This window comes from Panthera pardus, unplaced genomic scaffold (genome assembly GCF_024362965.1).
Source record: "Panthera pardus isolate Hobbes unplaced genomic scaffold, ASM2436296v1 HiC_scaffold_1, whole genome shotgun sequence".
NCBI lineage: Eukaryota > Metazoa > Chordata > Mammalia > Carnivora > Felidae > Panthera > Panthera pardus.
In genome coordinates, this window is record NW_026526654.1 from 79,302,594 (window position 1) to 79,329,273 (window position 26,680).

The window sequence follows — 26,680 nt, forward strand, 5'->3', positions numbered from 1 at the left end:
TTTGCACAGCAAAAGAAATTGCCAACAAAAAGAAAAGGCAACCTACTGAATGGGAGAAGATACTTGCAAATCATACATCAGATAAGGGGCTAATATCCAAAATATATAAAGAATTTACACAACTTAGTATCAAAAACACAACCCAATTAAATAATGGGCAGAGGACTTGAATAGATAATATCTCCAAAGAAAACATACAGAGGGCACATGAGAAGATGCTCAGTGTCCCTAATCATCAACGAAATGCAAATCAAAACCAGAATGAGATATAACCTCGCACTTATCAGACTGGCTAATATCAAAGATACATGGAATAGACTGATAGCTGACAAAGGAAGGGGTAGGTGGGCAAAATGGCTGAATGGGGTCAAAGGCACAAACTTACAGTTATAAAATAAATAAGTCATGGAACGTGATGTACAGCCTGGTAACTACAGTTAGTAATGCCATATAGTGTATATTTGATAAGCTGCCAAGATCTTAAAAGTTCCCACAGGGCGGGAAAAATGTAACTGTGTGGGATGGATATTAACTAGGCTTTTTGTGGTGATCATTTCAAAGTATATAAAATACTGAATCATTACACTGCACACATCTAAATAATATGTTACATATCAATTATATCTCAATTAAAAAATTAAAGGACAACTTAAAAGACAACCTACAGAATGGGAGAAAATATTTGCAAACCATGGATCTGACAAGAGAATTGTGTCTAGAAAGTATAAAGAACTTTCACTACTCAACAAAGAGCCCTAAAAAAAGGGCAAAAGACACATACAGTCTTTGCTCCAAAAGATACACAAATGGCTAATAAGTACGTCAAAAGATGCTCAATATCATTAGAGAAATGCAAATCAAAACCACAGTGAGATGCCACTTCACACCCGTTAGGATGGCTATAATCAAATTAACAGAAAACAGGAAGTTGGCGAGGATGTGGAGAAAACTGGAAGTTTCATACACTGCTGGCGGGAAGGTAAATTGGTGTAGCCTCTGTGGAAAATAGTTTGTCAGTTTCTCAAAAAGCTAAACACTGGGGCACCTAGGTGGCTCAGGCAATTGAGAGCCCAACTCTTTATTTCAGCTCAGGTCATGATCTCAGGGTTGTAGGATTGAGCCTGGTGTCAGGCTCTGCACTGAGCATGGGCCTGCCAAAGATTCTCATTTTCTCTTTCTCTTTCTCTCTTCCCCCTTTGCCTCTCTCCCCATCTTGAGCACTCTCTAAAATAAATAAAAAAGTTAAACACAGAATCACCATATAATCTAGCAAAGGTATATACCTAGGAATATACCCAAAGAACTAAACACAGGTACTCAAACAAATACCCAGCCATAAAATTCATAGCAGCACTTTTCACAATATTCAAAAGGTGGGAGTAACCCAAATGTCCATCACTGAATAAATGGATAAACAAATTGTGATAAATACATACAGCAGAATATTATTCAGCCATAAAATGGAATGAAGTACTGATGTATGCTACAACATGAACCTCAAAAAGATTATGCTAAGTGACAGAAGAAAAACACAAGAAGTCACATATTGCAGGATTCCATTTATAGGAAATATTCACAACAGTTAAATCCATTAAGACAGACCGGAGACTGGTGGTTGCCCAGGGCTGGGGAAATGCGGTGTGACTGCTTAATGAAAATGATCTGGAACTAGACAGAAGCGGCGGTCACACAAAATTGTCAATGTACTAAATAAAATGTGACTGAATTGAATACTTTAAAACAGCTAATTTTACATTATGTGAATTTCATCTCAATTTTTTTTTTAAATGCAGCAAGGAAGACAGTCTTTCCAATAAATGTGAGTTGAGTCAGATGGAAATAAAGAAAATGAATCTTGATAGTAATCATATACCATATATAAAAATCAATCCCAAGTAGACTTCAGAGTGTAATGTGTAAGTTAAATAAATAAAGCTTCTAGAGCAACACTGTCTAACAGAACTTTGAGATGGCAGAAATGTTCTGGGCTGTTCAACACTAGCAGTATGTGGCTAGTGAGCACTTGAAATGTGTGACTAGATTTACAATTATATTTAGTTTAAACTTAAACTTATATAGCTACATGTGGCTAGAAGCTTGTATATTACCATTGTTCTAGAAGATAATACAGGGAATATGTTCACAACCTTGGAGTAGACAAAAAAGACAAGGTAAGTACTAAAAAGAAAATAATAAAATGAGTTCTGTTAAAATTAAGAACTTCTGCTCATCAAAAAACACCATTAAGAGAGTGAAAGGCATGTTACAAAGTGGGAAAAGAGATTTGCTAACCATATTGCCAACAAGATACATGAGGAAATCTTACAAATGAATATAAGAGACTGACAATTTAATAGAAAAATGTGGAAGATGCTTGAGCAGACACTTCACGAAAGAGGAGAACCAAAATGTCAATATAAATATGAAAATGTGCCTAAGGGCATATCATTCATTACACTTCAAAAAATGGCTAAAATGTTGAAGACTGCCATATCTAGTAGAGTCAAGGAAATGGTACAACTAGAACCCTCATTCAGCATATATAAGAATATTAGTTGGTATAAATAATCATTTTGAAAAACAATTTGGCAAAAAAAGAAAGAATGAAAAATAATTTGGCAAATTTTACTAAAACAACTTATACATACTTATACTCTAAGATACAGCAACTAAAAAAGAAATTCATACATAAGTGCACAAAATGATATGTAAAAGAGTATTTGTAATAGCGGTATGCATTTAACACCAGAAGTAACTTAGATGTTTATCAACAGAGCAGATACATGGCATACACAAACAATGGAATACTATACAGCAACAAACATGAACAAACCATTGCTATATAAACCAGGATGGATTCATCTAACAAATGTAATAGAGTTAAGAAAAAGTCAGGCATAAAAAATTTACTCTACATAATTCCATTTATAAACGTTCAAAAACAGGTAAAACTAATCTTTGGTGTTAGAAGTCAAGATTATGGTTATCTTCAGGGAGAAGGGAAGGTTAACAACAAGAAAAAGACACAGGGGCTTTGGGAGTCTGGTAAATTTCTACTTCTTTGCCTGGATTGTCAGCTGGTCAAAAATGCTAACTTTGTGAAACCTTAATGAACCACACCCTTAAAAAGTATGCACTTTTATCTCAACAAAATTTCTGCATTAAAGAAAACAAAACAAAGTAAGGATATCAAACTTGAAGCACATGATTAGCATACAGAACCGAAAGAACATACGAAATACTGTACTTAGGGAGAAGAAAAGTGAGAGACATAGCTGAAGAACACAGCCAGGGACAATGGTAATTAACACAGGCCTTTGGTCTCCAAATTACAGGGCTCTGGTCAACTAAAGTTAAATAGCCACAAATCATTAGAGATCTAATACATACAATTATCTTGACTATTATCTCCCAAAACTATTTTTCCATAATAAATCAGTTTAAAAGTATTAATAGTATATTAAAGTATATTAATAGAAGATAATGATGAATATGAAACATGTAAGTAATATAGCTACACACTGCAAGATTTATAACTATATTTTAAGAGGAGAAACTTTATCTTATAGTTCTTTTAATTCTCCAAAGAACCTAGTACAGTGCTGAGCACACAGCAGCCACAAAACTGGTTACATAAGGGTCTGCACATGCATGTTTATATGTGTGTGTATACATAAATATGCACACACATGCATAAAACTCCACATGACTATAAGGAGTCAATTCTCCCAGACTCAAACATGCCCTACCCCAAATACTCACAAACTGAAGACAGACAAAATCACTTATTTCTTTCCTAATGTTTTCTCCTAGTGCTCTTAATTCTCTACTGTATGGAGGGAAAGAAACAACTATTGTCATGACAACCATAATGTGACCTAGCTTGTCAGTCTTCACATTTTCAAAAATAGATATCATTATAAAAATTAATCCACTATAAAGCTGAAAGAAAATCAAATGAGATTTTGTATTTATCAAGGAATGTATTGCAGATTGCATGCATATGCTCAACTAAAGACATGTTTCAATGCCTCTAGTTCTACTGGAGATAACAGCATGTTAAAAAGATAGGAAAACCTCAAAGAAAGCAGCCAAATGGAAGTGTTATTTACAACATTTCACTTTTAGAAGATAACAATGTGAGGAACACAGGTCTAAAAAATATAAATTACCCGATCATTCATGAGAAGATCTTTCACAATGAAAGTAGCTACTAAAGACTTCAAAGGAGCAGCAAACTGATCAGGTGCAAGGAGAGCAATATGCCCAATGGTAACCAATGGTGTTATGAGATGTTCCAGGTTGCTTGGATCTAGGCTCTTATGCAGAGGCTGAAAATGAGAAAAGGAAAACATATTCAACTCTATAAATATGTAAATAAACTATTCACATATTTCATGCTCAAATAAAAAAAAAACCTATAGAAGCTTCAATACATATACATGATGTAAGTAGTAGCTCAAGCTTATATTTACACTATAGGCTATTTATATCTAAAAGGCATCACATTTAATTATTTTCAGTTTTGCCCAAGTCATATTTTAGAAATAGGTAAAAAAAATTTCAGCATGGGAGAATCATATTATGTATTGTATATTTTATGATCACATAGATGAATATGTTAGAGACCGGCAGTGTTCACCAATATCCACTTCTGTTCTACTTCCTACACGGCTACACAGGCAGCTTCTTCTGCAGTTAGATGAGAATATGTGAAAAAGCACTGGTTATTAACAGATTGGGGGTAAAAGTGAGGTATGCAATCGCCGCACTGAAGCAAGTATGAGAAACGTATCTTCTCCATATTCTCTCTTTACTCACTGACGGGCTTACTACCAAGGTTCCAGCGGGACTAAAAAGAGAAGCCATTTGTCAAAAAAAGTCTGTGTGTCTAAACTGTTGATTAGAATGCAATCCAAACACCCAACTGGACATTTTTTCAGGAGCAAGAAATAAACTTTATTATGTAGAGTCACATGCATTTTTGTGCATTTTTATACCATCAACTATTAAGTGCCACAAGAGAATTGTTTCTATTATTCTGATGGAAAACTCAAACATTAATACATATTTTGCCATGACAAAAGAATGAGACTCCTCGTATACCCATGTAGGATAATACCTAAAATGTTTTGTTACAATTTTAAAATAGGGAAATCCCAAGAGTGACTATAGTAGACTATCACTAGCATAAGCAGAGAGGGAAAGGGACAAAAATCTATGTGTGTGATTTTGTGTGTTGTGTGTGTGTGTGTGTGTGTGTGTGTGTATTATGTGTATTATGAATAAATACTCTTGAGAAAAGTGTATTAGAAACTGGTAACACTGGTTGCCTCTGGGAATGAGAAGTGGGTAGCTGGGGATACGAGGCTGAGATGGAGGAGAAAACTTATTATTTTACTACTTACTATTTGGATTTGTTTTGTATATTTTGATTTGTAAACAAGTAAATAGATTATTAAAATTTTCAGTGACACTTTTAATAAAGAGTTGACGCTGTCCTCCCATGCTGAACACCAAGAATTCTAGGCTTGAAAAACAGTATTAAACTGTTCTTCCCCTAAAATATCGGGTCAATATAAGGTTTCATTTGGCCAAAAGTATATTTAAATGAGTTTACTTCTCGCTATTCTTGATGACTTCCCTCAATACTTCCATTGTACACCAAAATGCCAGATTCTTTGTATTATAAATGAAAATCTGATCATGCGGGTTTTTCAATAATGAGTGTGACAATTTTACAAAGTAAGGTAATAAAATCATTTCTAAGAAAGCAAAATTAATAGACCCTGGATTAACAGTAATCTCATAAAGGCCAGATACCTCTATGAAACCTTTTCTCAGAAGGTAGCCAACCTATACATTATAGCAGAAGGATTACAGGTTAGGTTATGGTAAAGATAAAATAAAATATCAGAGAAAAAAATAAATAAAATACCAGATATATAATATCAAAATGAAAATAAAAGTACATAACAAATTCAAGTTATTACTAATGTTATCTTGCTCCTTATCACCATTGAAAGGAATAGAAAGGAGACTAATCAAGAAAAACAAAAGCTTTCTAAATCAACATGAATTCATTAAAGTCATTCTCATATATAAAAACAGACTACAAAAAATGCCTCCACCCCAAAAGGCACAAAATTAAAATAAAATTATTTGCTATATACAGCAAAGACAATGTTTGATAAAGACAACTACTTTTCTTCCTTGTTCAGGTCTTTAGCATTATACATGAAGATTTGAAAAGGTTACCATAAATGTTTCAAAACAGGGATAACAAGTCAAAGTTTTTATGGTGAAGTAGCTTCAGCATACTTTCCAAACTGCTTTGATTTCATTCAAGGTTCCTGCACTATGTAAAAATGCTAAATATATAGTAAGAATACTAAAGATAGCCCCAGATTATAGATTAAAATGCAACGCTTAGAAAGGGAAATAGTAATTTCTATTTAATAAAATAGAAAAAATAATATGAAATATGTATTTAAAAAACAATTTAATCTGTATAAAATTAGGTCAGTGATTATCTAAGTATAAATCTATTTGTACTTTATATTACCAATTAGAATTGACAAAACTCCACAAACTTCAGCAGTATCTCATAAACAGAACTCTAATTTTTAAACCTATAAACTGACAGAATAATCATTACTGATTATCACTAAGTATGATTTTATATATAGTTACTTATTAATGAAAAAGCTTCCTAATATTAAATGTATAATACCAAAAATTACGATATAATTGTTTGATTTCTGAATTTAAGTTAGTACTAAACATCTAAATAATCAGATATTTTCATATTTTAACCACTCATCAATATTGATTATACTGATTCAAATCCTGAAAACATACTATAAAATGATGCATCTCCAAATGTGAACATTCTATAAAATCATTAATATGTGTTTTTTAACTATAATATATGAAACAAAAAAAATTTTTTTTTCTCTTTACCTCAAATATCTGTGCAAACTGGGTCTCTTTACTAGAAAATATCGCATGGATACAATGAATGGCATATTTGGCTTGACGGGGGGGTCCTTTTTTAGATTTGTGATGTAAAACAGGAAGCAAAGCTCTAAAGAAAACAAAAAATGTAATTAAAGAAAAACAGTAAACCAGAAAAATCAGCAAGACTCCACTAGATACTTTACCATTTGTATTTTTTAAGTAATGTTTTGTAAGAACAAAAAAAATCTACTTGAACTCATTTTTAACTGTCTCTAATTCTGCTTCATAAACATCTATATTAAAAATACAGTCCAAATACAAGAGTTTTTTTCTTTTTACTTAACAATTCTAAATACAAACATGGATGGCGACCCATTTCTTTTTAATATCATTCCCATTAGCTTCTTCTCTTTTATTCTCACAGCTATCACTCCCGCTAAATTGTTGCCACCTTATACAACATATAAGACCACTATAATGGGACCTAAACTTTTTCAAGTCCCTTTCTTCTTCTGATTCATTTTTCATTTTATACCAGGCCAACCTACATAACGGGAAATCGGATTATAAAACCTATACAAACTAAGTATTTACTATGTGCTGGGCACTATTAGAAGTCCCAAAATGCTTGCCTTCATGCTACCAGCATATTTTGGACAAGACAAACGATACATAAATTAGCAAAATATGTGTTACGTCAAGTTGGGATAACTTCTGTGGAGGAAAAAAAGGAAAAGAAAGAAGACAGGATAGGGAGTGGGGAGAGGTGTGTGAGTATTATAATTTGAAAGAGGGTGGTTACAGAAGACCCTGCAGATAAAGTAACATTTGAGCAGAGTTCTGGAGTAAGTCACGTAGCGGGAAGAAGGTTCAGGTATCATATCATTACACAACACAAAAACTTAGAAAGAATAATGAATAAAGCAAGATCTCTTAGCTCAACTACTCAAACATCTCACAGTGAAAGCAACTTCTGAATCTACCTCCTTGCTCAATACCAACCCAGGGCCCAAATACTAAGAATTCATAGATACATTAATTCATCAACAGTAACAGAGTATCACAAAAGACACCAACAGTAAAATATAATAAAAAGACAAGTGATAAATTGAGGGGAAATTCTACATTTTGTTTCACAAAGGGTTAATATCCTTAATGTAAGGATCGTCTACAAATATAGAATGAAATGACAAGCAATATCATGGACAAATGGGCTGGACATAAAATAAAGTTTTTCAAAAGTAGATATACAGGGGCACCTGGGTGGCTCAGTAGTTAAGCATCTGACTTCAGGTCAGATCATGATCTGAGAGAGTTCGAACCACGCATCGGGCTCTGTGCTGACAGCTCAGAGCCTAGAGCCTGCTTTGGATTCTGTGTCTCCCTCTCTCGGTCCCTCCCCAACTCACGTGTGTGTTCTCTCTGTCTCTGTCTCTGTCTCTCTCTCTACCTCCCTCCCTCCCAAAAATAAATATTAAAATGAGTAGATATTTATGTGTGATAGAGATGTGTGAAAAGACGTTTACTTTCACTCATTTACAAACAATTAAAAACATACAAATTAAAAGTTCACATGATGAGGGCATATCTGAAATGGGATTCTCTCCTACTTTAAACAAGCAGAAAACAGATAAACATGTTAAAGGTTTTGGACACAGGACAACAGGCAGCATATGACTGTAATCCCTAAAAGATGGAAAATAAACTACAAGAGGCCTACATCTATCCTCACTTGCTGCCTGCAAGGCTCCAGACTGCCATGTAAGGAGAAGTAACCCAGTAAGAATCTGGTGGTAGCATGGAGTTGAGGGAGACCGAGATGGGAGTTGAAGCAGCTATAATTTCTAGGGCAGAGTTCCACAGAGGAGTGAGCTACAAAGACAGCAAGAGAGCTTGAATTCTGGAGATCCACAGAGGGGTGTCGCAAGTCATTGACTGAATAATAATCAGTGCCATGCATGAGGAAGAAAAAAACTACCTGAGACCAGGAAAAGAACACTGGAAAGCAATAAGCCAAGAAATTCCCTAACGCACCTGGGGCTGCTAGTGATTCAGGTCTCCACCAGCCACAGTGGAAAGACCTTGTAATACATAACGAGGAAAACAAATTCATCAATAGAAATAGTCCCAGAAATGGCACAGGTGACAGAATTAGCAAAGACATAAACAGCTGTTATCAATATGCTCGATATGCCCAAGAAAACATGAACATGAGGACAGAAATGAAATAAAGAAGACCCAAATGCAACTACTACGAAAAATACAAAACCTGTAATGAAAAATATACCAATAGGATCAAAAGTAGATTATATGTTACAGAAGAAAACATCAGTGAACTTGAAGACATAGCAATAGCAACTATGCAAAATAAAACCAGGACAGGAAAAAAAAAAAAAAAGAACAGAGCATCAGTGACATGTAAGACAATATCAAGTAGTCAAAAATACATGCAACTGGAGTCCTAGAAAACAAAGAGGTGAGGAGGGGTGAACAGAAAAAAATATCTGAAGAGATAGTTGCCACAATTTTTCCAAATCTGATGGGAAAAAGACCCATAGTCCCCCAAATCTCAATAAGCTGCAAGAAGAAGAAGCATAAAGTAAATCATTCCAAGACATGCCATTATCAATTTGGTAAAAACAGTGATAAGGAAAAGAAATCCTAAAAACAGTCTGAAAAAAAAATACACATTACATATGCAAAAACAATATATACAGAGGAATACTTTTCATCAAAAACTATGCAATCCAGAAAATAATGCAGTGACATCTTTTAGGTACTAAATGAAAATAAACTGCCAATCTAGAATTCTACTGAGAAAAAATACCTTTCAAGAATGAAGGCAAAATAAAGATTTTTTCAGAGAAAGAAAAGCTGAGATAATGAATTACAAGCAGAACTATACGATAAGAAATAAAGTTATTCTAGAAGAAAAATGATAGCAGATGAAAATACAGATATCTAAAAAATGAAGAGTGACAGAAATGGTAAATGTGTGTGTACCAATAAATCTATCACTGTTAATCCAAGACTTATCAAACTGTTTAGAGCAAAAATATCAACACATTGTAGAATTTATAACATATTCAGAAACAAAATATGCCAGCAAAAGCTTAGAGGGGGAAGGCATGGAGATATACTGTTGCAAAGCTTTTATAATATACATTAAGTGATATAATTTTATTTGAATGTAGATTATCTCCAGTAGCGAAGATAACAAAACAAAACAAATGAGCAAAGGAAGAAAAGAGAGAGACAAACCAAGAAACAAGAAACAGACTCCCAACTATAGAGAACAAACTGATGGGTTAAATAAGGTGACAGGGATTAAGGAGTGCACTTGTGGTGATGAGCACTGTTGCATGGAGGTGCTGAAGCAGTATACTGCAGACCTGAAACTAACATTACACTGTATGTTACCTGGAATTTAAATACTTTAAAAAACAATTAAAAATAAAATAAATACTCAGTTAATCCCAAGGAGGGCAGAAATAGAGGGAAGGGAGAACAGAGAAAAGACAAAACAAAAATAAAGATGGCAGCTTAAATCTAACTATATCAATAATTACATTAACCATAATGGTCTAAATATTCCAACCAAAAGACAGTTTGTCAAACTGGATTAAAACAACCAAAACCAAAACAAACCAACAAAAATATAACTAAACAAAGACTAACCTGTAGGATATTTAAAAGAAACTCATTTTAAATATCAAGTCCCACAAAGATTTAAAGTTAAAAAAAAAAAGGCAAACAACATGACTTGCAAACACTGATATAAAAAAAAGTAGAAAGTAGAAGTGGTTATGCTACTCTCAGACAATAACTGCAGAACAAGGACGATGACCAGGAAAAAGAGACACAATCATAACAACACAGACTTGACAAGGCTGTGGGGAATCAGGTACATTTGTATACTGCTGGTGAGAATGCAAAACGTTATAGCCACCATGGAGGGAAATGTAGCAAAATCTAGCAAAATTATATATGCATTTACTCTGATAAAAAGCACAAAATAACTACTTAAATATGGAATAACTATCAGTATGTATCAAAAGACAAAAGCAAGGTGGAGGAAAGTGTGTACAGCGTACTTTATCATTTATCTGTCAAAGGGGGCATATGAGTACACATACATATACACACTGAAACACACCCAGATAGACATGCATAGAGGACTTTTTTTTTTCCCAAGTTTATCTAAAGGTAAAAAGGAATAGGCAGACAGATGAGAAACTGAAGCTAGACTTCTTGGAATATATTTTGCTTTCAGAACTCTCTTCAAAACCAGTGAATATTTCAATAACTTAAAAATTAAATTAAATTTTAGGAGCTCCTTGCTGGCTCAGTCAGTAGAGCATACAACTCAGGGTTGTGAGTTCGAGCCCTACGTTGGACACGAAGCCTACTTAAAATTAAAAGATATTTTTTAAATTTTATTTTAAAAGAGCAAACTTAAAAAAAAATAAAATAAAACAAACAGGAGCACCTGGGTGGCTCAGTCAGTTAAGCGTCCAACTTTTGCTCAGGTCACGATCTTACCTTCAGTTTGAGTCCTGCATCAGGCTCTGTGCTGAAAGCTCCGAGCCTGGGCCTGCTTCCGAATCTATGTCTCCCTCTCTCTCTGCCTTGTCCCACCCCTCACTCTTTCTCTCTCTCAAAAATAAACATTAAAAAAAAGTAATAAAATAAAGCAAATGAACAAAAGTATGTATCCATTTGGTGGCATAACTACACAAAAAAGAATCATTTTAAGTAACCGTGAAATAGAGAAATTTGACTGTAAATCCCTAATGTGATACATACCTTAAAGATAACAAGTCAACAAACTTAACTCTTTTTAGGAGTAACATTGGTAGTGCTACTGCCATTTCTGAGACTGTTAGGTATTTAATACGGCATAATTCAAATGAGTTAATATGTAATACCATGATTTTATCATCCTGTGTTATCTAAGTTGGGGAAAAAGAGATACAAATGTAAAATTGAAGAGATTCTGTAAAAACACTGTAGCCCTGAGTTAGAACTGGAATAATCAATATAAACACACAATGCATTTTATCTTCCAGAAAAACTTTTTTTTTTTTTTTTGCTATGTCCGCTGAATTGTCTTAAAAAATGACCCACACACTAGGCATTAGTACCCACAAGACTCACATTATGATCATCTTAATAACATTCCCATTAAAAAGAACCAGGACTCTTTAGAGAAATGACTGATTTCAGGTGGTGTAAATTCATGGGTTTATAATGGTTATTTTAAAAAGACAACAACAGTTAATTCGTCACATTTGAAGGAGGCTAGTAAAATCACTATTTTGAACACCGTTCAATAACTTAAAAAAAAACGAAGCATTTAACCTGCCTTTCCTGAACAGATCTAACACTGGGGAACCAGAGAATAGATGAGAAGTTCCTCTTTATGAAAGTATTCAGCTAGTAACTGAAGAAGGAATGACAGAACATCACGTCTGATCACTAAGCAACAACCGACAGAGGGGCACACCACCATCTATAAGGTGGTCCTCTGACAACAAAAAAGTTGACTGGAATCCAATCAGGCCTCTGGATTTAACTATAACCTTACAAACAATATAAGAAACCCATTAAAATATGCCAAAGGCATACAATTAGCAAAAATCGGTCTATGTGAAACTCTGCAAGAGAAACCTGGTTTATCAAACACAAAGAAAGAAATGAGACACTTTAATAAATGCATCTACAAATAGCATTATGGATCTTGATTTAAAAAAAAAATTTATTATTTTTGAGAAAATTAACTGGATATTAACATTAAGCAACTAATGTTACCTATGTTTGTGAGAAAGGTATTATGTTTATTTTTAAGAGCTCTTATCTCTTAGAGATACTTAGATGTATAGATAAAATGATATATTTAGTCTGGGGTTTGCTTTCAGATATAAGGGGAACAGGGAAAGTAGAATTATAAATTACAGTAAAGTGGCTATAAGTTATTCATATATAAGCCAGTTGTTGGATACATAGGAGTTTATTGTAATAGTCTATCTACTTCTATATATGTTTGAAAATTTCAGGAGTAAAATGTTTCAGAGTCTCACCAAACTATCCTTTTAGTCTATGGTTTGAAGTTCTTTATGAAATGAAAAATTATTACTTTCTGGTAACTTCAGTAACTAAACTCCCCAGATAAGACCCATCATATCATAGATCAGACTTTCCAATACAAACATCCATAAATACCTTTTCTTAGTAATCAAGAGAAAATTACATGTCACATAGAAATAAAAAAGCAATTTGGGTTGGAATTTTTGAAGACAGAATGAGAAATTTTAAGTTCATCCAATGTTTTGCATATTCATTTAAACAGAAAACAGAAAAAAATAAACAGAACAGAAATAAAACAAAGAAAAAAAAACTTTCAAGAATTCTGAACTACTAGGCAGAGTCTTAGAAGTCAGTGAAATGTAAATGAAACAACTATCTTCTGATTGCTTTTTCTAAGTTCCTGTTAAAAGAAATACTTCACTCCCTTGTTAAATTGATTTTCTTCTTTCCAATTCAAGGGATTTTTTCTCCCGATAATAATCACACACATGCAGAAAATGCAAAAACTGAAAAATACATTAATACCACTAAAAAAAAAAAACCCTCAAAATTCTACTACTCTGAAATAATTACTGCTAACATTTGGTTAACAATTCTAAAATTTCTCTATACATACATACATATATTTAAGTAAACCAGGGTACAAACTACATAGTATTTGGAAACATTTTTTCACCAATAATGCTGTAGAGAACTTCCTATATCAAGTACTGCTAAACACTAATTTTAATGCTCATATATATCTCTAGCAGATAGATATTATACCACAACTAGTCTAACCAATCCCCTACTGATGAACATTTAGATGTTTTGGTTTTTCTTTTTTAGTCTTAACAACAAAAGCACCAGCATCCTTATTCCAGTTATTTATGCCCTGTTTCTGAGCTTTAAGATTTAAGCCTACCCTATAATCTGCCCTGAGACCCTGGTGCTATAAATCAGAAATTGTATTTCCTAGATTCCTCCAAGAGTTGCCTTCCTGTTGGATTCTTCCAATAAGAGACACTATAGCTTCTTCAGGCATCTTGTGCAGTGGCTCCACCCTACCCCCCCCCCCCGCCCCCCCAACAACAACTAGGACACTCCTACTGTGACAGCTGGTTGGCTGTGCCAATACTGACAGGGCTCTTCCATCCAATGGGCAGTCCTCAACACCACTTGTCAGCCGGCCAGCCCTAGGGGTCATAGCTGCTTCCAGCAGTTCATAGTCCTTGGGTTACCAAAACAACCTGCTCTTTCATCCTTCAAACATCTGTATTAATTAATGTACGTTTAAAATACCTTGTGTGGTTTCTGTTCCTCTGACTCAACCCTGACCCATATTATCATTAGGTAGGTATCTTTTCTAATTATCTCTGAAATAAGTTCCTGAAAATAACACTGCAGAGTTGGAAGACTACACGCACACATTTTAAGTTGGTATGTACTACCACACGACCAACCCAGAAAAGCTGAATCATTTATAATTCAATCAAGAGACATCACTGGAATGCTAGCTAATCCTGCTGTTTTTATTTGTATTTGCCTCAATTACTATTAGTAGGCATAAATGTCTTTTCTTGATTTGAGGGGCTAGAAGGCCTTCCTGTTTGTGAATTTCCTGTTCATTCCCTTTGCCAGTATTCTACTGTGAAACCTGTTTGTTATATTTTTAAGAGTCTTTATACGTTACAGATATTAACCTTTTCAAAGTTATACATACTGAAAATAGTTTCCAAGCATACCATTTGTATTTCTAACTTACTTCATGATTTCTGCTTTTGTCTAAATGGTATTCTTCCTCACTAAAATATAAGGACAGAGTCTGTTCATCAACAAAACTTTATACGCACTTCAGTACCTTATACACAGTAGAGTCTCTATAAATATTTTTCAACAAATGGATATTTAATAATATAATCCATCAGTATCTCATCTTATGATCTGGCATCAGTATCCCTTCACCCACCAAAAAAAAAAAAAAAAAAAAAAAAAAAGGAATTACAAAACTGTTCTGGTTACCAGTACTTTTATTGATTCATTTTATACATTTAAAATCTTAGATAAATCTTTAACTCATTTCAAATATATGTAAAATCAAGATAAGCAGTTTACATTGATTTTTCTTTTCAAAACAGCTTGCCAATAATTTACTGGACAATCTAACTTTTCCTAATTTTTTTGTTAAATATTATACTTCTCCACTCAGTATTATAAGGTTGCAAATTTCTTGTGTTACCCCTAGGTCTTCTGATTTTTATTCCTATAATATTCTCAAAATGGTTGTTAGTGTTATATGGGATTTTGGCTTATATTGGCTATCTTGGTTTTGGTAGTTTTTCAGTTGATTCACAGATTTTCCATGAAATACAATAACTCTATCTCCTCCAACACTTGTACTTCTTAAATTTATTTTTTAATGTAATTATACTGGCTAATGCTTCTGAAACAATGTTAAATCATGGCAGAGATAGTGTATTTTCTTCATTTTGTTCCTAATTTTACTGCGAATGCTTCTGGTGTTTACTATATGATGACACCTATTTTTGGTCTGAGACACATTTATTATGTTATGAAGGCATTTAATCCTAGTTTATTAGGTTTAATTAGAAATAGACTCCTTTAGCATTCTAATCCTTGTCACATCAATGTGACCTACTGTGTGCCTTTTCCCTCATACTCAATTATATAATAAATTGTAACATGAATATTCGGCCTATCAACACCAATCCTCTTTGTATTCCTGAAAGTAATCACATCTGACCATAATATATTTTTGTTTTACTGTAGTCAACTCTCTTTTTTCTAAAATTTTACTTAAACTTTTTGCAGCAATATTAGTAAGCTCTGTTTGAAGTTTTCTTTTGAGGGAATATCTGTTAACTAGTTTTAGCACTCCTGCTGGTTATCTTGGCTTTACAAGTAATCTGAATGTTTTTTGGTTTTTTTTTTTGTCATGCTCTAAACAATTTAAAAAAATTAGAATCCTTGGTTCCTTACAGATGTGAAATAATACTTTCTTTAACATGCAACTTTTACTGGCACATTTTATTAGAGGATACTTTTCACCATTTTTTTTATTATCATAGCCTAATTAGGTTTTTTCTTCTTCTTCTTGAGCCAATTTTATTTATTTACATTTCCTTAAAAAAAAATCAGGTTTTCCAATATTTAAAACATAGATATAGGCACATCTAAAATTTAAACACTGAGGGGCGCCTGGGTGGCTCAGTCAGTTGGGTGTCCGACTTCGGCTCAGGTCATGATCTCGCAGTTTGTGAGTTCGAGCCCTACATCGGGCTCTGTGCTGCCAGCTCAGAGCCTGGAGCCTGCTTCACATTCTGTGTTCCCCTCTCTCTCTGCCTCTCCCTTGCTCACTCTCTGTCTCTCAATAATAAATAAACGTTAAAAAAAAATTTTAATTTAAACACTAAAAGTAAAATGATGAGAAAAAAACCTATCAGATACGCCAACAAAAACAAAAGGTAGAATTAGGAGCTTAAGCAAAACTGAATGCAAAGGGGAAGAGTATATACCTTGGTAGGCAGAGTTCATAATATAAAAGGGGTTATTAATACATTTCCTGAGTCTTTATATCCTAAAGAACATCCTTCATTTGTCCTTAAGCACAACTTGGCTACTTAGGAAATTCTTAGGTTATATTCTTTTTGTCCATGAAATCTCTCTAGTTGTTGAATCATTAACTTCAGAAATCTTAGGTGGTTGAAAGAAATAAGCGAGCCTCTTTATTTTTCCATTGTACATAACATACTTCCTTTTCTTTGCCCTTGATGTTTGTGAAATCACTTCTGTAATCCCTGAAAATTCAGTAAATTCCACCAGGATATTTTCCTAAAACAGGAGTCCTCTTGATATCCAGATTCAAGTAGCCAATCATTCTGAAAAAGTTTACTATTATTTTTTTTTATTATTATTTTCCATTTTCCATCACTCTGTTGTCTTCACCACAAAAACCACTTAGGGCTTTTCACTTTCTGCTATTAAAGAAATTTAACTGCCTTCATTTCTATGCCTACATTTCCCCATGCTATGCAATCTCCTCAAGTTCCATTGCTAGCTTACCGATTACATTTTCAAAATTGCTTACTCTGCTCCTTGCTGCTTATACTAAATTATACTTTATAATGCAAGTATGTTCCTGTCTTCTTTACCATTGGTTCTGCCACTTCCCTTTTTATATATTTGTTTTGTTCTCTTTTTTTCCAGGTATCATTTGCTGCTTAACTTTTTGGCAGTTTAGAATCACTTAAAATTTTCTTTTTTCCTAGAAAAATTCAATTCTTCCCAACAGTGATTATCAGCTTTGAGTACTAAAATATGTGCATTGGTTTCATGTTTGTTAATTTATTTGTACTCTGTTAACTCACCTTTGAGCAACAGAAATTCTCTGGCTCTGCCATTTGGACAAAAAGGCAGGCAGCATCTCCCTGAAGACTGAACATCAGATGCCACTCTTAAAAAATTAACATCAAAGCTCCCAACTCCTTCATCAGCTGGCTAAGTAAGGAGCATGGAGAAGGGAGTGGGGACTAAAGGCAGCAAGTCTCTCATCTCCATGGAATTTCTCTCCAAGTCTACTGAAACCTGCCAGTGACAAGAACTAGCTCCACCTGGATATGGCTATATTCCATGCTATAAGGGGACTCTTAGTTTGGGGACAACTACCTACTCTGGAGGTAAGTCAGACTCCTGACAGACAGGAATCAGAACAGAAACCATAGCAACCATCATTTTTGTTTAGTGGCTGAACACACAATCTTTTATGTGTCTCTAAAGTTGGTAATAAGACGTCTGCTTCAAAATTCTCCTCTAAGCTTTACTTCACCTCTAAGCTTTGCTCCTCCTGCTAAGGAAAATAGGTCAGTCCAAAGAAAAACGGTGTGACCACGAAGTCTCTCCTTTAGTTCTATGACAGCCGAAATTAGGCTCTCCTTATTTCTCTCAAAGCCTGCCCATACCTCAATCTCCTCCTTCTAAAGTAACCAACGACAGAACACTTACTATCCATTCCCTTATATGCCTGATTCAGGAATATGGGTATCAACCATCAATGTTCTCACATTCAATTCGGTCTAAATAATCTAGGAGCAATTCTGTCCAATTCTACTTGCGATTCATTTCTCTTGTGGTTCCTCTAAATTATTTTGGTGAATTCAAGGGAAGATCCTTTAATCAACACTCAGCTCTATCATTTTTCCTCAAAATCAACTCACCCAATTAATAATTTAAAACATAAAATCTGCATACATATTTTATCTCCTGGAAGACATATTATACTATGAGTTACTTCATCAAGAACAGTGTGTGCACACAGCAGGTACTCAATATCAGTTAATTCTCCTCAGGAGAAACATTTGAAATATACTTAGCATATAAATCAAATAATCTTCAAGTTCCATATTAAAGCAGCATATGTTTTAAAATGACCTTTGCATGTTCTAAAATGTCCACCTTTCAACCTTGCTCTTATAGTTCTCCCACAAATCCATCAATGTTTAAGATATTAAAGATACTAGGAAAGATAGTCAAGAATGAAAATAAAAACCACTAGTGAATAAATCAAACTAAAACTTGCCCAAAACCCTAATTAAGAGAGGAACTGTGCCATTATGGACATGGTACCATAGGCATTCAGAGGCCTAAATTCAAATCTTCCCTCTGTACATTCTAGCTATATGATCTAAAACCATTTACCTCAAGTGAATAACAGATTTCTCATTTGGAAGATTAGGATAATTCCTACACTTTACTGAACTGTTACAAGGTTTAAATGAGATAATACAATAAGTGGGCATTCAGTAAGTGATACAGCATTATATGTATTGTGTGTGTGCATGTGTTTTTCCCCAAACTCTGATCTCTGATCTGTATTGGAGAATCAGAGCACCATTCCAAAGGAATATTCATGCTCTCCATCCCCTTAAAAATTAAGAAGTCAATTCTAAACAATAAAGTTTCTTACTCTTACTGCCAAAGAGGATAGGATTACAAAATTCTGGTTATGTTTCAATTACCATGTGAACTAGAATTAAGTTCACATGAACAAAGAATAACAAAAAGTGTACCTGGGATTTTAAGAGCTACCTTTGTCCATTTTCTCTCTGAGGAAATAGGCCACAGGTAATTCTTCAACATGAAGAAGCATGCTACCCCAACCACAACTAATTAGACCAGCAGCTAAGCCAGAAGTAATGAGGCAGATGTAAAGCGAACCACCAATGACTATGGCAAGATCAGGACCAACTATCAGATACACCCTCCAGGAAGCGGGAGGAGAGATGCATACAGAGAAGTACGGGTGCATACAGAATGAAGACTCGTCGTTTTGAGAGATCACAGAATCTTGAATAATCAACCAGCATTAGAGATCCCAAGGATAACAGCACAATTTCCAATTCTTAGAAATACTGAAAACACACACAAAAGTACACTGCTATTAGGATGATTATTCCATGCTTCCCTACGTCAAATAAAGCAGTGCTTCTGAAAATTTTCAATTCAATACCTTTAATCACAGAGGACAGTGAAGAGTCCTATGCACAGTCCTGCTGAAATTTCTTTGAAATTTCCCACTAGACCTTAAATTCATGTGAATTGTTTATTCTATGCCATGTCAAGAGAATGTTTTACTAGAAAATTGTTTTCATTAAAATATTTACGCAAAATAGATGCTTGAGAAAGAAATGCCATGTTTGCCCCACATTTTCATGAAATCATCCAAAATACCAACCAGTGCTATCCCCTCAGGAAATGAGAATCTAAACCGAACGATACCAACTTAATATAACTTAGACATGATTTCCTTAAAACTTACAAGATTCCAATTACTACATAAATCGAGAAACAGTAAATTATTTTTCTATTTTCCAGAGTATTTATCAGAATAAACTCAACTTACGATCTGATGTGTGGGAAATCCTCTTCAATTTTGCTTCCTGTGTTTTTAAAAATTTGGAGTGCAGCCTCTGCTACTTTTTCATCATCCATTTTCAGGCAAGCCAGGAGAGACTCAAATGTTTCAGCAGAATGAAATGAGATGGGATGTGTAAATGAGAGTACCTAAAAAAATGAGTCACAAAAATGGTCTGTAAACTCTTTTCATCTTTAAAATACAATTGGAAATACTCAAATCAAAGTAAATACAAAAATATTTATGCTAACAAGTATATGAGAACACAGTAAACTTTAAAACTTATTCAAATATGTAAAAGATATGTTCTTGTGTAGGAAGATCACAGGATTTACAGAAGTCCTTTCTTTCAAAATTACATGTTAATATAATTCTACTCAAAATAATTTAGATTTTGGTTAATGTTTGACTTATTTATTTATTGAGAGACAGAGACAGAGAGAGAGAGAGAGAACAAGCAGAGGAGAAGCAGACAAAGAGAAGAGAGAGGAAGAGAAAGGATCCCAAGCAGGCCCTGTGCTGTCAGCACAGAGCCCAACATGGGTCCTCATGATCTCATGAGATCATGACCTGAGCCAAGATCAAGAGTCGGATGCTTAACCAACTGAGCCACCCAGGTGCCCCTGATTTTTTTTTTTTGGAGGAGAATTAGAGAAGAGGGACAAGAAGAGAGAATTTACCAAAATAGCTCATTTTTCTAAACAGAGGGGATTAAAAGAGACTAGCTAGTAACGTTTTTGAAAAAAGGTTATTTAGGGAAGGGGGTAAAACAGATAGTAAAAGGTATCATAACATTACAATTATCAAATCAACATGGTACTAATAGAAGAAACAAAACAGAAAACATAAAGCAATAAATAGTCCTAGCATATATAAGAACTTAGATTCTACAGAGGCAACAGAGAACGAAAATGAATGGGATTTTTAATAAACAGTCCTGATAAAACTGCATAGCTATTGGGAGAAAATCCAATTAGATCTTTCCCTCCAATACACACTTTTAAAATAAATTTCAGATGTTTATATTTCAGATTAAAGAACAGAATAAAAATTTTCTGAACAAGACAGGATTTTCAAGCTTAAAATAAACAAGTAGAATCAAATGTGGAAAGTAAAATCAAGCAAGTCATAGAAAAATATATTAAGCATAATGCCGTGTTTGTAAGATACAGAAACAAGCAAAATAAGTGACGTTAGAGATACATAAATAGAGATGATAAAACTATAAAGACAGTATGAGAATGAATAATGACCTCAAATTCAGAACAATTATATCTGGGGGATGTGAATCAGGGAAAAAACTACTCAGGGAAATTCAACAGTATTTTTTATTTTTTAATGTTTATTTATTTTGAGAGTGTTTGTGTGTGCATGAGTGAGCGGGGAAGGGGTAGAGAGACAGGGAGAGACAGAATCCCAAGTAGGCTCTGTGCTGTCAGCGCAGAGCCCGCAGTGCAGAACCTGATGTGGGGCTTGATCCCACGAACCTGTGAGATCATGACCTGAGCTGAAATCAAGAGCTGGACACTTAACCAACCGAGCCACCCAGGTGCCCCTCAACAGAATTGTTAATACTCTATTTGAGTTAGCATCCTATTTACTTTTCACTGTATTCACTTTATTACCAGACCTTATAACTTACATATAATAGATTAATTTTATTTTTTTATTTATAAAAAAGCAAAGGAAATAAAAAACTCACATCAGTTTAAAAAGAACAAAAAATTGGGGCGCCTGGGTGGCTCAGTCGGTTGAGCGGCCGACTTCGGCTCGGGTCACGATCTCACAGTCCGTGAGTTCGAGCCCCGCATCGGGCTCTGTGCTGACCGCTCAGAGCCTGGAGCCTGTTTCAGATTCTGTGTCTCCCTCTCTCTCTGACCCTCCCCTGTTCATGCTCTGTCTCTCTCTGTCTCAAAAATAAATAAACGTTAAAAAAAATTTAAAAAATTAAAAAATTAAAAAAAAAAAGAACAAAAAATTGAGATGTCAGTAGAAAATGAACACAGGATAAAAAATAATGAATTCACCATAAGGAAAACACTAATGATTAACATATGGAAGTTATACCTCACTGCAATAATTACACAAATTAAAACATTATTTTTAGTTATCAAATTCGCAAAATCTCTTTAAAATTTACAATATTCCATGTTTGTGAAGATAAGTTAGGCACCTTCCTTCACTGTTGACAGAATTATATAGGAGTATGATTTTTCTGTGAAGGAATTCGACTAAATATATACATCAAAAATTTCTGAAACTGATCATTCTCTTTACATTTCAGGATTTTTTTTAAAAAAGGCATTTGCAAGAGATCTTAGACATATTTATCTTTGCAGTGATTATAAGAATAAAATTAGAAAAATCTAAATATCCAGAGAAACAGTTGGGAATACTATGACACCGCAAAAGTGAACTAATCACCATTTCAAAAAAAATAATGTTTCTTAATATGAGCCAGACACTGTGCTAAGAAACTTACGTACATGGTTTAATTTAGTGTTCTGTGAGATAAGTGCTATCATTATCTCCATTACAGATAAGGAAGCGGAGGCAATGAACTTACCCCAAAGCATCCATCAAATAAATAACAGCCATAAATCAGATATGTTTTTTGGCACTCTTAAAAACACTATCTTAAAAACCACTGAAAAAATGCTTGTAATTTAATGAGGGAAAATAGTCAAGATATAAAACTATACACTCAGTCTAATCTCAACTATATAAAGTGGGCATTGTTTTCAAGATTAAAAGGGAAACAAAAGAAATGTTTATGTATGATAGGTTTATGAAAGTTTTCTTCTCTATAATTTTATACTTTCTAAGTTGTCAACAATTAACTGGTATTTTTGTAATAAGTACAAGGCAGTAGCTTATTTTAACTAACAAAATAAAAGGTAAAATGAAGTTTTAGGAAGAATTTGGCTCCATCTTTGCTTCCTGATGACAACTTCTAAGTATAATTCACTATTTTAGTGTAATAATACTGGGCTATATTATACAATTTAAACCTTAAAATATTTAGCTTACATGTTAGAGGAAATGAGGAATTTCTACATGCCCTAAAATGATTGAGAAAATTTTACTTCAGGTTCTATAAACTTAAGAAGCAAGTCTGAAGCACACAAAACGTATACTATACATATTAGGCAGTCACCTGATTAGGCTCTTCATTTCACCATATGCACACTTACCTTAAGCAGTTCAAGACCTGCCCTGATGGCCTGATCAGTTGGAACACCCTCGTCTTCATCATCTGCTGTTCCATCTATTGATTTGTTCACTTGCTTAATAAGAGCACTAAAGTATGAGGGAAAAAGACGGTCATATTTGCAAGTGGCCTTTAGTAGCAATGTCTAAGAAAAATAATCCTGAATATTTTCTATATAGACCATATCCAAACACGTAAAAATCTGATATAGTTGTTTCCCAAACATTACTGCAAAACAAAAAAACTGTAATAGGTATTTTGAGGCACTTGTTTTCAAAACAGTATTTTCCCCTGTCCATTCAAATGAAGTCCAAATGTTATCTGATTTGCTGTTTATTAATGCTATCTATATTTTTATTCTTGCATTTTCCATGGAAGATCTATGCCTAAACACATAAACAGATGTCTTCTAATTATCTAAAATTCATTACTTCTCCAGAAGTCCCACAATGTATATTGAAATAAAGGATAAATGGCAATATTAAGCACTTTCAAATATTACTTGCCAAAATATTGCCAAAAGCACTTGCCAAATATTACTATGTGTCAGTACTGTTGTTAAGAGCCAGAAACACACAGGCCTGTTCCTGAAAGGTGTAAAATTACCTAGATAATAGACCTATAATAAAACTTCATTAGAAATTAAAACATTAAAAAGGAAACAAAATGCTTTGAATTTTCTTCTAAAAACAAGTTTGCTTTTTTTTTTTTTTTTAAACGTTTATTTATTTTTGAGAGACAGTGAGAGATAGAGCATGAGCATGGGAGGGGCAGAGAGAGGAAGAGACACAGAATTTGAAGCAGGCTCCAGGCTCTAGGCTGTCAGCACAGAGACTGACGCAGGGCTTAAACCCACAAACTGCGAGACCATGACCTGAGCCGAAGTTGGATGCTTAACCGACTGAGCCACCCAGGCACCCCTAAAAACAAGTTTGTTATTTTAAAATAAACATTTATAATGCAATGTCAATTATCTAAAATAATCACTCACACTTTCAGGCATTCTTTTATAAAAACCAAATAACATACACTAAGGGTAGAGACATAGTATGTATCAAAATACAGGAAAATTTAACTATTCAATTGTTCCTTAAAATGCTTAGTAGCTCTATATTTCTACAAAAATATTATGTACTCAAATTTAAGTTCAAGCTACGAGTCAAATTTATCTGTCCTCCTTCAGGGTCTCCTTAAAATTTATCACCTCTTAGTGGCTGATCTATTGATTAACTGTGTCTCATAGCTCCAACTATCCTGAATAAAACTATCTCAGGGGCCCCAAGGGTTTTTACCTAGACATCCCACAGGAATGAAAAATACCACCTATCCAAAATCAAATTCATTATTTTCTTCCATGATTAAGGGCATGAAGCTCTCAGTCTAGTGAAGGAAGGCCAAAAATAAGTAAACAAATACAGAAAAAATATAATCGGGAACAACAAAGATTAGAAAGAAGGCAAAGACAAGAAGTGAAGTTCGTTACCCAGCATAGTCAGGAAAGGCATTTCTGAGCTAAGAACCAAAGAACAAGAGCCAGTCATATAAAAATCTGTGAGAAAAAGCATCAACCTCTTTGGAAAACCAAAGAGAATCAACTGAAAAACTATTAAAAAATACTGAGAGTTCAGTGACGTGACACTAACAAAACACAAAAAAATCAACAGTGCTTTTCTCTATCAGCCAAAGCCACCTATAAAATACAGACGGGGAAAATCTATTCACAACGACAAGTCAAAATACATAAAATAAAAAGTTATAAATGCACAGAATCTATGTGTAAACTCTAAAACTATATGAAGGGAGCATATAGGGATTTGAATAAACCAAAACAAGTCATTTTATAAAATGGGAACCCAATATTATACAAATGGCATTTTTCACTAAATCTACAAATGTATCAGGGCAACACAACTTGGTAAAGAAGATTCAACAGATTCATTCTATGGCTCAACTGGAAAAATCAATTAAGGTTTGGGAACAGCCAATTAATTTTAGTGGGGGGAGGATGAAAGAACTTTCTCAACAAGATAAAAAGTATCATTAAAACCTCAGAAGACAAAGGAACCAAATTGAAAATTCATTAAGAATCCAAATCATACAAAAATTTATGCTATAATAAGGAAACATTGCAAATCAAAATTGGGAAGGGAAGAATCTTCCAATAAATGGAGTTGATACAGCTAGCATTTAAAGGATGGATATCTATTTCCACATTATACTAAAATGAATTCCAGACCAATTAAAGATTTAAACAGAAAAAACATAACCACCTAATATGATACCAAAGGCAGAAAAATCATAAAGGAAACAAATGACAGATTTAATTATATATAATTTATACAAATTTGAAAGGCAATAGAACTAAGTTAATGGCCTTATTTTATAAAGGATTCTTACAACCAATAAGCAAAAGACAACTTCTCCAAGTCTCTCATAGAAAAGTATTTCAAAAAGCAATTAACCAAGAAATATATGGGGGAAAAAATGTTCAACTTTAGTAGTGACACATTGTTTTTAAAAAAGAAGATCATCATTCACCTGTAAAACGGCAAGGACTAAAAAGGTTAATAGCCACTCTAGCAGGAAGAGTTAGGTGAGTTGGACACTCACTGACTACTGGTGGGGACTAAGAGTGGAATCTGAGACATATATAGTGTGATGGTTAACCAAGAGGGCTCTGGAGCCAAACTTCCTGGGTTACAATGTCATTCGCCACTTCCTAGCAGTGGGGAAATTATTCACCATCTGTGTAACTCACTGTTCCTTATCTATAAATTGGAAATGATAACATTTCTTGTCTCATACGGTTAAGAAGTAAATGAGCAAAAGAGATAAACATTTAGAATCATCCCAGGCACTTTATAAGGACTAACTGCTACTACGTGTTACTGTTATTTATGTTTTGATATATTTTCTGTATCACTATGACCTATTGACAATAAAGCCAAAGACCTATTTTGATTCTCAGTCAGAATGTTCATGGTACACATTATTTGTGAAAACTTTCTCGCACTTATCTTTCAAAACACTACAAAAACCTGGTGTTCTTACATTCCTGTAATTTTTCTACTGTTAAACAAAATTCCAAGGTTCTGTCCATGATCTTTATATCTTTTTACTTCTTTCTATACAATCTCTTGCCCAGGGAAAGAATCCATTATCACAGTTTCACATTAAGCTCAATTTTCCTTGATTTTTTAAGAACTTTTTGGTCATGTCCAAGTAAGAAGCACATGAGATCCCTTAATTCTTTTCAAAGTTATTACTATGTGCTTCATTGGAACTTGAGTTCTTAGACTTCTGACTCCTCAACTTTATTCCCATCTCCAGTAAGACCCATTCTTTTAAAACCTTCCCCAAATATAATCTTTCCTTTCCATCCCACTACCAGCATCCAAAATTTATAACACTTTACAGTCTATCCCTTCTACTTCCTTCCTCCTACCCATCATTAATCATCCACTGTTCTCAACAGACTAAAGTAAAAGCTCTAAAGTTATACCTTAAATGCT

General features: G+C 33.9%; 1 protein-coding gene and 1 long non-coding RNA gene across 6 annotated transcripts in view; both read right to left on the reverse strand.

The window, feature by feature from the left end:
* LOC128776215 (uncharacterized) overlaps positions 1-26,680 on the reverse strand; it is a 191,675-nt gene that overhangs the window by 52,097 nt on the left and 112,898 nt on the right. The window lies entirely within an intron of this gene.
* Positions 1-26,680, reverse strand: part of PDS5B (PDS5 cohesin associated factor B) — a 191,767-nt gene that overhangs the window by 43,675 nt on the left and 121,412 nt on the right. For all 5 annotated transcript variants that reach the window (XM_019447810.2, XM_019447809.2, XM_019447813.2 and 2 more), the window contains exons 18-21: positions 23,152-23,257; positions 19,946-20,106; positions 6,964-7,087; positions 4,173-4,331 (exon numbers count right to left, since the gene is read on the reverse strand). In XM_019447810.2, coding sequence (XP_019303355.1) covers positions 4,173-4,331; positions 6,964-7,087; positions 19,946-20,106; positions 23,152-23,257 — 550 coding nt within the window. The remainder of the gene's footprint in view (positions 1-4,172; positions 4,332-6,963; positions 7,088-19,945; positions 20,107-23,151; positions 23,258-26,680) is intronic.